The sequence below is a fragment of the Octodon degus genome, unplaced genomic scaffold (genome assembly GCF_000260255.1).
Source record: "Octodon degus isolate 3935 unplaced genomic scaffold, OctDeg1.0 scaffold00171, whole genome shotgun sequence".
Lineage (NCBI taxonomy): Eukaryota > Metazoa > Chordata > Mammalia > Rodentia > Octodontidae > Octodon > Octodon degus.
Window position 1 is genome coordinate 2,244,074 of NW_004524747.1, and position 14,226 is coordinate 2,258,299.

General features: G+C 38.2%; 1 protein-coding gene across 6 annotated transcripts in view; it reads right to left on the reverse strand.

Moving 5' to 3' along the window:
- Pcdh19 (protocadherin 19) overlaps window positions 1-14,226 on the reverse strand; it is a 166,750-nt gene that overhangs the window by 147,631 nt on the left and 4,893 nt on the right. For 4 of the 6 annotated variants that reach the window (XM_023703482.1, XM_023703481.1, XM_023703483.1 and 1 more), the window contains 2 exons: window positions 12,419-12,529; window positions 11,419-11,746 (listed from right to left, as the gene is read on the reverse strand). In XM_023703482.1, coding sequence (XP_023559250.1) covers window positions 11,419-11,746; window positions 12,419-12,529 — 439 coding nt within the window. The remainder of the gene's footprint in view (window positions 1-11,418; window positions 11,747-12,418; window positions 12,530-14,226) is intronic. The other 2 variants (XM_004643328.2, XM_004643327.2) reach the window with 1 other exon arrangement.

Genomic DNA, 14,226 nt, shown 5'->3' on the forward strand with positions numbered 1-14,226 from the left:
TCCATAATAGTATTGGGTCTTCCGCTTGACTGGCAATGTCAGAAATTGTTGACCTGAGTCCCCTACAGCTCAACATAACACCATGGCTTTACTTCTTATACTTTGTTTTTATACTTTTCTGCTGAGTGGTTAAGACGAAGGTAAAGCAGGACCTATGCAACAAGAGTTGTAGCTTTGGGGTCTGATAAGGTCAGTGTATTCTCTAAGTCTGTAAACAAGCCACCGTAGAGGGGCAGGTTTTACCTTGAATAAATGAACACCCTCTAAGGGTAGAGCACACTAATCGCTATAGAGTTAAGCTCATGAGTACCAAATGATACTTAATACACATGGGGTAGTGTACAAAAGGAATTGCATAAAGATGATCCAGCCCTCTAGAAACTGTAGAATATTATTTTTTTCAAGTTTTCACCTTTGTTTAAATCAAATTCAAAAAGATATTAAAATTCAATCCTAAGTTTTTTTCCCAGAGCTTCCCAAGGTTGTACTCATTGGCTTTTCTTCCCTTGAAGTAGCAAATGTCTCCCTGAAAGAAATGCACGGCCCCATTGCAGACAGTGGCCCCAAATCCTGCCAATTGCAATCCACCAGTCTCTAACATGCATTGGGCTTAATAATTCTGAAATCAAATCTAGTTTAAAAGAAAATCTACCTCATTTCTGTCTCTCAAGTAAAACCCCAAGTGCCCCATATTGATTCTGTAAGGCTCAGTTAGCCTTCTTCTGAAATTAAAAATAACCACAAAAATACATTTTCTTTGAATTTTGGCTCTTTGCTGATAATCTATTGCAAACAGCAAAACGAACAAAGCCATGCTGAAATACTTCTTGTGCCAACAAATATCACCAAGAGAATGACAATCACTGAAATATATTGTAAAGCATGAATTGCAACTAAAATATTTGTCTCTCTTGCAAGGTATTAAAATGAGAAAACATTCAAGTGGAAGCTTCAAGCAATTCCATTAGAAGTTGCATAATTTGGTTAGACTGACTTTATAATGGAATAAAAAGCTGCTTATTTCCATAATGTTATACTTCAATGTTATAAAAGGTTAGATAATTTATCATGATACACAAAACAGTTCTCAAGAATATCTGACTTAAAAAGAAGATCTCAGTGACTTCTAGGTCTGTGAATTTTTAGGTAGTGTGATAATCAACATAATTTGTATGTAAGTGAATTTGTGTTCTCTTCAAAGGTCCAGTTTTCCAAGCAAAAGAGTGTATCCTTATTCATTGCCAGATGTACAGAAAAACAAACAAGGTTACCACACACATTGCTACCTTTATGAGAGAATTCACATTAGACAAGAAAATATTTCAGTGAACTTACTGAATTATGAAATAGACATTATAAACATTATATACAGAATAGGTTGCCCTTATTTAGATGCTAAAGGGCTCTCATCTGTTTTATTATCTACATAGCTAGTTTCTTACTCTCAGTACCACCTACAGAGCAGCGATGTCACCGTATGGCCTCAAACCTTAAAGCAATAAGCTATATGAAGCCCATCAAAGCAATACTGCCAAATTTCACAGAATTATACTCAAGGCTGGTGGGGTAATTAAAGAATCACCGGGCCAATTTCTTCACATATTTTTCTAGGTTTGATAGAATTTGACATCTGTTCAGATTTTTCAGAATTTTCCGTATCTTACATTTTTGTTTCCTTCATAATAATAGGTTTCAATAAATTAAAGCATTGTTGTATGCGTTTCTAAACTTTGTTTTATCTATTGTGTTAGTGTCATGCCCAGAACTGCAGATTTCTACGTTATCTTTTGGAATCTAGCAACTCTGAGTCTTTCACATATCAGAGATAACTGTCCTGACGGAGTATGCTAGGGTCCAACAATAAGAAGAGCTAAGTGTTTCAAGAATCACACACATTTTTATCCCATTTCTTTTAATATGACATCATGCATAGCCACAAACCTTTGTAGTACCCGATTTCTCCCTATTTCCTATGAGGACACCATCTTCTTCTTAAAGGCACCTGACAATCAGGTGTGAAAAGACCAAGTCTCCAGGTTGTTCCAATAATACCCAATGTCATGGTTTTTATAGCTTACCAACTGTCACGATTTTGTTCTGTCAGTTGACCACACAATGTATAGTTTATACAAGAGCAGGTTTTTTTAATTTTCTTCCCATTTCAAGCATTTCCTTACTGTATGTTTCACTGCAGCAAAGCCTATCTCTTTTTCCATTTTTAAAGAACTTCCAGTAGAAGCAAAATGAAAAAGAATGACTTGGAGACATAAGGATGCATGTCAAATTAGCAAGCTCACTGCAACAAAGAAAACTGGTACTTCATCTCTAACGTTTGAGATTTATTCTTAAAGAGCCATAACTATCCCATTTTTTAATTTTATAGTCAGATCAAATATTACTATCAGAAAACATTGTTTAATATAGCATGATCATGTTCTACCCCCTCATTTTTTTTTGTCTTTTTGAGACAAGGCAGCTCAGACTGGACTTGAACTCATTTTGTAGCCCAGGCTGGTCTTGAACTCACAACAATCCCCATGCCTCTGCCTCCCAAGTGCTGGGATTACAGGTGTGTGCCACCATCCCCAGCCTATCCCCTGAATTGTTACTTTTAATAAGCATTAATATTTGCATACTCCATCAGTCAAAAATATGTATTTGAGAAAGCAGAAATGCATCAATTTAAAAAATGATTAACACAACAAAACTACAAAAACTTTTGGGCATACGAGTATAGCATGCCTATGTTTGCACCCTGCCCTCGGTACCTGGAACAGAAAGGAGGGATTTAGTTTTCCAAAAAGCATTTCACTATCACCTGTAGACATATGAAGTTACAGAGCCTTGTCTCCCTCATGCATGTTACATTTCAAATATGAATGTTAGGTTGAAGACATCTTTAGTTATTTAAAAAATTCATAGAATTTAATCCCCTGAATGCAGTCTAACATAGTCTTTCTGCTTGCACCTCTCATGTAGAAATGGTCTTATAGCAAATGACCTACACACATAGGCAGGCCAAATCACACATTCACAAGCCAAGTGAATGAAGAAGAAATAGGAGGCCCTCAAGCAAAATTAGGTCCAGAAAAGGCAAAAGGAGCAACTAAGACTCAGAAATTAATTTCTAATGAATTAAAAATATTCACTACAACATATTGTTTAGTAGAATTTTAGACACAGCAATAACTATTTGGCTGCTTTCTATTCAAAACTCAGGTAAAAACAGTCCCAGGGCAATGTACCTTTGGGCTTCATCACATCAGGGTGCCTTGTCCTCACATTTGGAAAACTGTTTCCAGTTGTGATTAGAATTGTGAACATTCCCTCAGTGACACAAAAAGCAGTGTATCGAAGAATGAGGAAAGGCCTCTGAAGACATGAAATTACAGACACGTGGACAATCAACTCAGCCTAAAGGTTCTGTCACAAAGGCACTGTGAGAGGTGTGAGTGTGAGAAACAGATGATACCTTTCTTTTTTTGCCCCCCACCACACACATATTCCCCTAAAGTTGTTCTAAGCTTTGGCATAAAATTCCTGCATGTTTATGCAGGCAAGCCATTTTGCTCAGAAGCACAAACTACACAATCTGAGAAGAGGTGCCCTTCATGCTCTGGGAATCAAATTCAGAGTGAATATAATCCAAAAATCAGATCCCGCCAAGGCCGGGGCTGGTGGCAGTGAGGGAGAGCAGCTTGCCACAGAACAGCAGCCAGATGGGGGCCCAGTGGGAGAAACTGAAAAGTGGCCACCCTGGCACTCAGAGACCTAATGGAGCATCCGAACACTATGCACACAGAGACAACACTTACACATGTGACATCAAGAAGTCCTGGTGTTAGCCCATGAAATGCTGAGCTCAAGGATAATATGCGCTCGACACAGAACTTCTTGCCTACTTCAATATCAAATAGCTCAAAACTCATAAGGTAAGCTGCTCCTGACACCTGTCTGTCAATTTGTCTGTATCACTCTCATTTTTTCATGCAAAGTAATTTTTTTCTACTCTCAAAGGCTAAATTTAAATATTGCTTAAGAAAGCCTTCTGATTATTCCAAAGAAATCCTTATGCATCATCTGATCCAGGAATCTCTTTGACTTGGGAAGCTTTCAGAACTTGGGACAGCAAAGAGGATTTCAAGACTTTTCAGGAACGAGCTCCAGAACAAAAGACCAAAAGCACTGAAGACATTTGTGGTGGGCTTCTCTTCTTTCAGCCCCAGGATTACAAAGAGTGGAGGGTGAAAAACGGGGAGGGGGTATTTCTAAATTTTATTTTTTAATACATGAAACAAATGTAAAGTTTTAACGTTTATTAAAACTGGATGACGTAGATCTGTCTTTTCTGGATTCTGTATATTTTCACTATTGCATGATTGCAACTGTTTACAGGAAATTACACCAGTAATTAGCTAGCAAGTATTTAAGGGCCTGATATCAGTCACAGGAATAATAAACTGGCCCACTTTTCAAAAGTTTTACAGATCTTTTCCATATAATGAGCCTAGCTTTAAACAAAGAACACACATGAACATCAGATGGACAAAGGAAAACAGTTAAGAGTTGCTTATTTACATTATATGAGGAAACTCTCCTTTATGAAAAATACACTATAGTGTTTTTTAATATAAAACACCAGTACTGTGATTAACAGTGGTCTAATTGCCAGCCTAATATTTTTCCTAGAAAACAGCTACCATCAAAGTATGTCTCTGTTGTATGACAAGATGAATTTGGAAGCTATACCACAGGAATGTCAGTCAAGTAATATATAATGTAGTTTGACCACAAATGTCGTATGCCTTGACAAGTCATTTGCCTTTGCTCTAACTCCACTTTCTTGACTGTAGAGTGCAAACACTGGTTCTTTCTAATAGCTCTTCTAGGAATGTAATGAAGCTCTGTGACTCTGACCAAAACTTTTAAACAAAGCACTGAAGGAGAGTAAATGAAGTTTCTGCATGTAAGCCCAGGTTATCTGAACTGGCAGAGCACCCTCCCTGCAGCTGCAACACTTTCCTCATCATTCCCTTGTGTGGGTAACAACTGGGCAGTATTACCAGACAGTGCACGCCCAGTGGAAGCTGAGTGACCTTGCTGTGCAGCCCACACATTAAAACAGTCCTAACTACACAACAGCTGAAGAGGAAATGGAACTTGAATAGCATTTCCCTCTTCAAACAACTGATCCTCTGGGACTTTTATTTCAAACCTCTCAATTGTTGGAAGTAAATGAGGCTCACATTAAAGACCAGTCAGTCACACCTCAAGAAACCAAGCCTCCTCTCAGTGCGGGAAAATGGTTGCTCCACAGCCAACCTCCCACCTCTCACAAAGCGGACTCTTGAAAAAACCACTTTATTTATTCACATCTGAGACATTCTATCCAGCCAAGCTTGGCCTCCCCTAAACACTAAAAACTGAGACACAAATGTAGAGGGGTCAGCAAGTGGAACTCCAAGCAAACACCTTAGCTCCATCGCAGCTCCATAAATGAAAGATCTTAGCTTTTTCAGGAGGTGACATCATCCTTTATTAGTCCTCTAATCCTTAATAAGTAATCCTCTGAACTCCTAGCTCCAGCCTCTGGACACAATACACAGAGGTCATAGCGCACTGGGACAAGATTAGGAAAGGATGGGTCTGCAGCTGCTCTCACCTTGCGTGACTGACAACAGAACAAGCAGCGAGGGCCACAGGGACTGAAAACAAGTGATCCTCTGATAAGAGGAATTCCAGTGTCTCGGAGCCCTCTCTTGAAAAGGTCCTGCGTCCAGACCCCTAGAGAGAAAAATCTCAGGATCATTAGCAAGCTTTCAGGCTGAACTCAACTTTAGTGAAGGTGTACAGGGAGATAAGTGATCTCTAAGGTAACCAGTTAATTGCCAATAAGGAATGCTAATAATAAATTAGCAAATACTAATGTAAACTAACTCAGCTCTGCAGCAGTTGCATGGAGACAACAGAGGAACAGTTTATTCTGGACAACATCTTGCAATCTCATTTCCACTGAGAAACACATTGCCTCAGCTCCATATACAACAGGCTGATAAAAACAATACAGGCAATAGATGGCCCTAGAACGTCTGCTGGTACCAGTGGAGATCTTGATTTTTGAAGAAAACTGCAACCTGCTTGGAAAGATGCAGGCTACATCATTTTTCATTATTTCTTCCTACAGCTTGAAAGTTATTCTTCATCCTTAAGGATAAAATTAAAATGATTTCAACATCTCGTCATAATAGAAAACTAAAATTTTTAAAAACAAGCTCACTACAGGGTTCATCAATTTATTTTAATTGAAAATATTTTGTATCACCTCTGTGCTCCCCAAATGAGCCTCATCATATCCATTAATTTTCTAGTGCTTTTTCTATCTGCCATCTGATAAGTTTCTTGCTCTCTCCAACCCAGAGTTCCCTCAAATCACTGTTAATCCCCAACTTTAAAATGTTAAATATTGAAGCATACTGAGCTATTTCATTCTTTGTTTTTATTTTTCTTTTAAAAGTCTAACTGATGCTTTATCTTCATTATGGGAACTAATATGAGAATGTATTTAAGCTTCTTTAGAAGACAATTGGATACATTCAAGGCAGGCTGGCACATGTGACCTTGTTCTGCAAACTCTTCCAGTGCTACACCATCAAAACACCATCACTACTTACGAAGCTGATGCATGAGTGACCACAGCAGAACACACACACACACACACACACACACACACACACACACACATGCACGCACATACACACACCTTTTTAGAATATGTCAGATCAAAGATACTACACTTTTCCGGTGAAAGTCAGAACATATAACAAGAAAATTCAAGACTGAAGCCAAAAACTAAATCCCTATGCAACTATGACTGGAATTCTAGAATTTCTTGCTTATAATCATTCAATCCCTTATAATTGTCATCTCAGAAATATTCAACATGAGAAAACTAAAGATTTTAAATGTCACACAAAAGAGGCCATTTGTACAACTTCACCCCTCCTAAGGATAGGAAGAGATGCGATTCAAGACTCCATCCCCAGTAGAAGAAATGAGTTTTATTTGCTTCCTCTAAGAATGACTGCAATTGCGTGATGGCAAACAAAGGTTTGCTTCCATGTCATAAGATTCGTTTTTTTTTTTTTTTTTGGTTTTTGGTTTGTTTGGGGTTTTTTTGTTTTGTTTTGTTTTTTGGTCTTTGTGTGTGTGTGTGTGTGTGTGTATTTAGGCCAGGGTGTACAGGGTCTCACTGCATAGACAGGACTGGTAGTGACCCTCCTGTTTACAGTCTCCCACGTACTGCGATTACAGGAGCGCGCCACCATGCCCAGTCTCAGCTGCCACTTCAGCAGCCCCTCAGGGTTGGGGCCAGCATGGCAGGCCTGGGGATGGAACTCCGGGGCCCTGTTCTGCCTAAGCAGGCACTTTAATCTTCTGAGCTATTTGACTGGCTCTAAAGATTATAAAACATACTACAGACCTCTCAAAACAAATTGAAATGTTTCTAGAAATATCTTCAAAACCAAAAAACCTACTATCCTCTACATTCTCTTCCTCTTTTAACCATGTTTCCCCTTTCTTCATTCTTCCCCCACCCTCCCACAAGCATATTCTCATTTATATACACATTCTAAGCCTATAAACTAAGTAAACCATATGGCTATGAATGCAATTTTTCCCCTCCAACTTAAAACATTTAAAAGATATCTGGCATCACTAATTCTACAATTCCTTTATAAATAGGAACAGTATCCTCCACTTTGCCTTCCCAAATTTGTGTACAAAGCAAAAAGGTCCACATAGAGAACTTAGCAACCAACACCAGGGAACAAATAAATAATGATGTGCAATCCTATGCAGCATTATCTCTACAATAGGAAAAAACTAAATTTCAATTTTCTAGAGCAGTTCTCCATTCTCTTTGCCTTATCTACCAAACTATATTCAAAATTACATTTACCTTAGTTTCTAGAGCTAAGTGTTCAAACATGCCTAGGTTTATACACTGATACAAAAGTTATCTTTAGGGCTCCAGTCTTTGGGTGAGAGCCTCAGCCCCAGAAAAAAAAGCAACAGAAACAAAACATTACCCTCAATTTAGTTCCACCAAACCTTGAGAATTTAACAGTGAAATTATGAATGATGGCAGGGCTGTCATAGAAGGATAAGGGAATACCAAGGAGCCAGCAAAGTAACAAGTCATTAAGAACTCGCTTACATTATTTACCAGTGAAATCATGTAGGCAATCTTAGCTTCCCAACTGAATGTGAACTCTGAGGACAGAAGTTAGTTACATCTTACATTTATTTAGAATTTCCATGGTATCTGCTACACAGTGGAGTACAACTGAGTCTATAAAGATGCTTACTGATGTGATCTAATATCATGGTGATAAACTTCAAAGTAGGATGAAGGGGAAACAGCAATAGTAAGCAAACTCAGCAGTTGTAACTCCACTCATACAAAATGCCATTTCAAGTAAGACCTGTAACAGATTCTGCAGTTAACGAAGGGAAGGGTTTTGTCACAAAACGTAGTCCAGCAGGATAACCTACAGTGTAACGACCCTTGGTCCCAATCTGAAAGATGTTAACATGTATTCAAGAAATAAATGCTATCCTGAGTCAAAAGCACCTGTTTACTTGTCTGTTACCTTATGAGCTCCCTGGGGCCAAAGATCAAATATTTTAGTTTGTATCCCTCACAAGCAATAAATATAGTGTCTGGAACACTCTAAATGTGCAATTAATGTTAGTGGGTTGAATTAGTGAATAGATGAAAAGACAGCTTATTGAAATAATATAAACGACAATGTAAATAACATAATTTAACAGAGAAATTTCCATAGAATTCCATACTAATATTCAGTGCTGTAATTGCTTAATAAATATGTTGCCTTACCTGTACTAATCAATAATAAAAAAATATAAAGAAAAGTCAAGAAATATATCAGGATATTACTATACTGGGAATCCCATTGTACACTATGGTAATATTCAAAATGACATATTGCAAATCACCTATTTATGATTTTTTGTTCCTATTACAATGTCCTTTTCTACACTATAATCCAAAATCTAAAGTAGTGCTTTCCAAAAATACACACTTGACACATAGCAGTTGAATAGATAAGTGAATCATTCCTGTTCTTTTACAGACTTCACTGGACCTAAGCATTCAATTCAGTCCACATTTATAGGGTTCCAGTACAGGACAAAAGAAAGTGTCATTTTCCCCATGGAGAATTTTATAATACATAAAGGTTAAATGATAGTTCTACCCCTTTTCTAAATGAGTTTGTTGATTGAATTCTCCAAGACTGACTGCATATTAAAGACTCATGGTCAGTCTCACACTATCCAGTATATGGCATCTGATCCCCACATACCAGATCTGTGTGATTTTGTTACACAAGGACAGCATTTGGCTTTGTGAGTCAAGAAGAGCATCAGAACTGACACTTCAGCTTTTCTAAATAATTGAAACATTTTGTTGATTCTGCCAATCAGGAAATCTCAGGAAGGATATCAAGATCTTCAGTAAATCACACAATCATAATCATATGTTTACTGCCCCTTCCATGTAATTTGTAGACACTGGGGCTAGCATTTGCTTAGTGCCTGGAAATGATTGTATAAATGATTGCTATGTCTTCAGGATTCATTCCTCAGGATTTTGTCTATCTCCCCAAGCAGCAGCAATGTCAATAATTACACCCACAACCTTAATCTTTTTCACCTCCACTGTTTAATAACCAGATGAATAGTCTGACCACACCATTTGTAAGTATTATCTATATGGAACCTGTCTATCTTTACTTTTGGTTGTAAGACAGGTGCCTATAGAGGCAAACTTCCGTGAGCAGACCATTGCTGATAGGGATTCCCCAGTGCTCTAATAAGATAATCCTTCATTTAGGGGCATCTATGAATAAGAACTTTTACATTACAAAAGGGCATATTCTTTGGAATAACACCGCATGGCAGATGTACCCATTTTGTAGATGAGAAAACTAAGAAAAATTCTATAGAAAGAGGTTATTCTATTATACAGCACTACTTTTTTTTTTATCTTTTTTGCTAAATTGTTGATGGTCCACAAGCAATAGTCCAAGTGATCTAGGGTCTACATTGTAGTAGTATTGAGGAATATTAATAATTATAATTGAGACTACCTGGTGTAATAGTAGACTTTCAGTACATCATTATTTTTAGAGTTATGAACAGAAAATATTCATGCTTTTGTTGCCAGCACTATATTATCAGTGTTCAGTAAATATTGCTTTTTTGTCCCATTAGTTCTGGTGGAAATTATATTTTAGGAGCTAGGAAATCAATATAAAAATATGAAGCCATTTTAGGTATGTGATATCCTGGATGAATTATTTCTGAGACAGAAATGTATCATTGGAAACTATAGAACCCTGTGATATATTCTTCCCTCTTTTGATAACCTGTTCTGTATCAGTAATTCACTTAATATCTCTGGACTTATCTTTCATAATCCACTGAAATACAATCTATTAAGTTATCTGATTAGGAATTTCAAGAATATAGTTGTGAAGCTGTTTTAATAAATGCAAATGTTTTCTCCAACTTTACAATATCACTTTCATTTGTGGCCTAGAAGACAGCATACACACTCAGTGCATCAAATTTCCAACCAAAGAGGGATTTAATCCATAGAAAACTGAAACAAATTTAAAAACTCTTTCATTTGTAGACTTCCACCCAGGTGCCATCATCGCTTATCACCCTATTATTGCCTTGAAATATTTCAATAGCCATTGAGCTTCTGACCACATTGTGTTTTTCTAAAACAATTCCACTTGAAAACATTCAAACACAGTAAAAGGAAACACAGCTAATTCAAATAAGTAACTAATTCCTAAAAATTTTATTAGTGACGCTTCAATCTCCTCAATTCTCAGACATTACCAGAACTGAAAAAAATGGCAAAGTGACTTTAAATATTGCTTGCCTCTCATAAATCAGCTCATCCATATTTTTTTTTGCAAAATGGTGTGAGGCAGTTAAGAGTAAAGGTGGGCATTACAATGCTAAACTCACGTGACAGCCCATCACCCCACCCCCAAGCATGAGTGCGCTTCATTTATTTTCAGCGCCAGTGTGTGACTTTCCTGTAAACTACTTCAACTCGCTTAGGGCCAAACATGCCCTGTTTGCAACCAAGGTCAGACCCCTTGAGTTCCCATTCCCAAAACCAAAAACCTGTACATTAGGTTACCCTCAGCCCAGCAGGAAGACCTGGTAGCAAACCCTAGGTGTGGAAACTGGCTTGGGCAGAAAAGTTAGCCAAACTCTGTGGGGATACACAGCAGAGCAGCCTACAGTGTAGCAGGCGACTCAAGAAGGATTATCTGAGAAGGCCTCACAGAGCTATTTATCTGCACTCACCTCAGGCAGAGGCACACCATTGATGATCAGATCTGGCTGCTGGGGTCCCTGGCTGTTGAAAGAGTGATGGTAGATGTGGTTGGCACTGGTATTTCGAGTATTCTGGTTCTCCACATTCAGGAAAGTGCTCTCAGAGCGGCGACAGCCCAGTGGCAGTGTCTGCTGGTGGTAGTCGAAATAGTTGAGGGAGGAGGTGAGGGAGGAGCAACTGACAACATTCATTTTGTCTGTTTCTTCCACATCCCTGGGTACCAGGCGGATATCATTCTTACTGATTTTTTTCTTCTTACTTGATTTCTTTTGATGCCCATAGGAGTACTCAGCGATTCTATATGATAGAAAAGGCAGCATGAATCCATAATATCCTCTTAAACCATACAGTGATTAATAAACATTAAGCATCCTGGAGGGTTGCACCCCATTTCTGCTCCAGCTCCTTATTCTGGTGCATTACATCATCGGATTTCTTCCTGTGCTTTCACATGAGCAAACAAGCTGAGAGCCATGAAGCTTTCATACTAAACATAGGACCCTCCCACTCCCCCTCCCCCCAAAAAGGTCCTATACTTTGGATTTGTAAGTTCTTATTTTGAGTGGCTAATAAGCAGAATGAGGGGATGGGGAAAGTTGAGCCTCTAGAAAGAAAACCTGAAAATGCTTAAAACTGGATCTTTATTGGACTCCAAAGAAACTCGCAGGTAAAGTAAGAAGCAAGTCTCAATTTAACAGAGGAGGAAATAAAGTTAAAAAAATTCCTTTCCACTTCCTCCAGGCATTAGCTGTGTGGAAAGTGCCCTGAATCTGCTTCCTCTATTATTGATGTGATCAGTTTTGGACTGGGGTATATTAGACCCTGTCCTTTGATATCTTCTTAGCAACTCTTCTCCACACCCTCCTCTCAGCTCTTCCCCAGATCCCTTCAGCTTTCCACTCCACCCCCTCCTCTCCTAGAGTAATCTGATAGCTAACCCCATTTGAATGGAGGGGGATGCCTTTTTACCTCTTTCCCCTTAGGCTCACTTTCTCCTCTGCCTTTTTGTCTTGCTCCTCGCTAATGGGAGAAGCCGAGGTGCAATGCAGACACTTGCTGTTTTGTCCTTTTTTAAAACAGCTGAGGAGACAAGTGATGGTTAAACAATTACTGCAAAGGAATTTAAAGGTTAGTGCATTCAGCATCCTTCTCCATTCAGGTGTACCTACAAGCAGCTGTGCTGCAACTGGAACATAAAGAGCTCAATTTAATTAACAGTGACACAGAGCCAGCTATGTGCCTCAAAGATACTAAGAATTAGAAGACTTGTCAAAAGAAATACATTAAAATGTAACCAGATTCTCAGTGTCATTTTATTACTTTGCACATAATGAATCCAGCTTATTGTTTGGAAATTCAATTTCTGGGCAATAATCAGCAAAACAATAAGATTAATAAATAATACAAGTTGATCTTTACAAGGGAAAGACTGCCAGTATTTTCACTGACAAAAGTAATTGTCTGAATTCAAAAATGTGAGCCCCATTCAAGAAGCAATTGCAGACCATCTTGCAAGTCTCATAAATGAATGCATTTCAAGAAAAGACTCTGTACAACCTAAGAAGAAAACTGCTTAATTACATTGAAAAATATTCTCCTGAACTTTAGATTTCTAAGAAGTCTGAGAAGATGGGGAAATTGCACATCCATGGAGGGAATTTCTTTCTCTGACCCCAGCTCAGAGCTAAGCAATTGCCTTTCCCTCACCCTTTCACTTGGTGCCCAAGCAGATTTGCAGTGAAGGTAAACTGATGCTACTGAAGCTTGGGAGCATATAAAATGCCCCAAGTCCCAGAAATAGGGTTGATTTTGTTTCTCAATCTGTTTGCAAAATACATTCGAAGTTCCAATCATTTTGTTTACCATGACGGGCAAATTTAGCAATGCCCCATCCATGTATTCAACCAAGACATTCATTACACACCCCTTTCTGTATTGACCAATTATTTAATTAAACTGTACTTCATCAATCCCACACCATCACAGAAAAGAGAATGTTTTTCACAGTACACATTTGGGTGAAGTTTGAGAGCACCAAGATTTGCATCCCCCCATTCAAAATATTCTGCTCCCTGTTTAATGATTTTCCTAGCAAGCTCTCACTTCTAGTCATACTACATCACCAAGAGGTGACAAAGCCTTCACTATCTTTATTTCAAGCTTATTTCTTTTTCATCAAAGAAAGGGACTTAAACATTAACTTTAGACTGAGAAAAGGGCTTAAAAGTGTGCACTCTATCATTATCTCCATGTAAAAAATTTTTATAAACCCTGCATTTTTCTCCCAGAAAAATCACCACTGGCAGTCACAGGTTTCAAAGGTAAAAGCAATATTAATTTCCATTTCTGCCATCTGAAATGACTCAGTGCTGAAGGAAAGAAAAGTCATGGCCATTTCACTAGTAACAGGATTAAAGCATTTATGAGGCATTGCAGCTGCTCTTTTATGGCATCTGATTGATATTCATGTGTGGTTAGCATTTGTCTACTAACTTGTGTAATGCAGAGAATAGTAAAAGGGAAACAATAATTGCATGGCTGTTACATATTCAGGGGGCTCTGAGTCACAGAAATGTGCATTTCAGAGGGTGTCAAATATCAATCTGACCTACAGAAACGTATTTTGACTGATTAACATGCAAGCACAGATGGCACAAATGACACACTGTATGTGTAGGTGTGCTGAAAGTGTATACACACACACATGCACGCATGCGCGTGTGTACACACATACACCTCTTGGTTGGAAATAGCATTATCATTCATTTTCAGCAAAG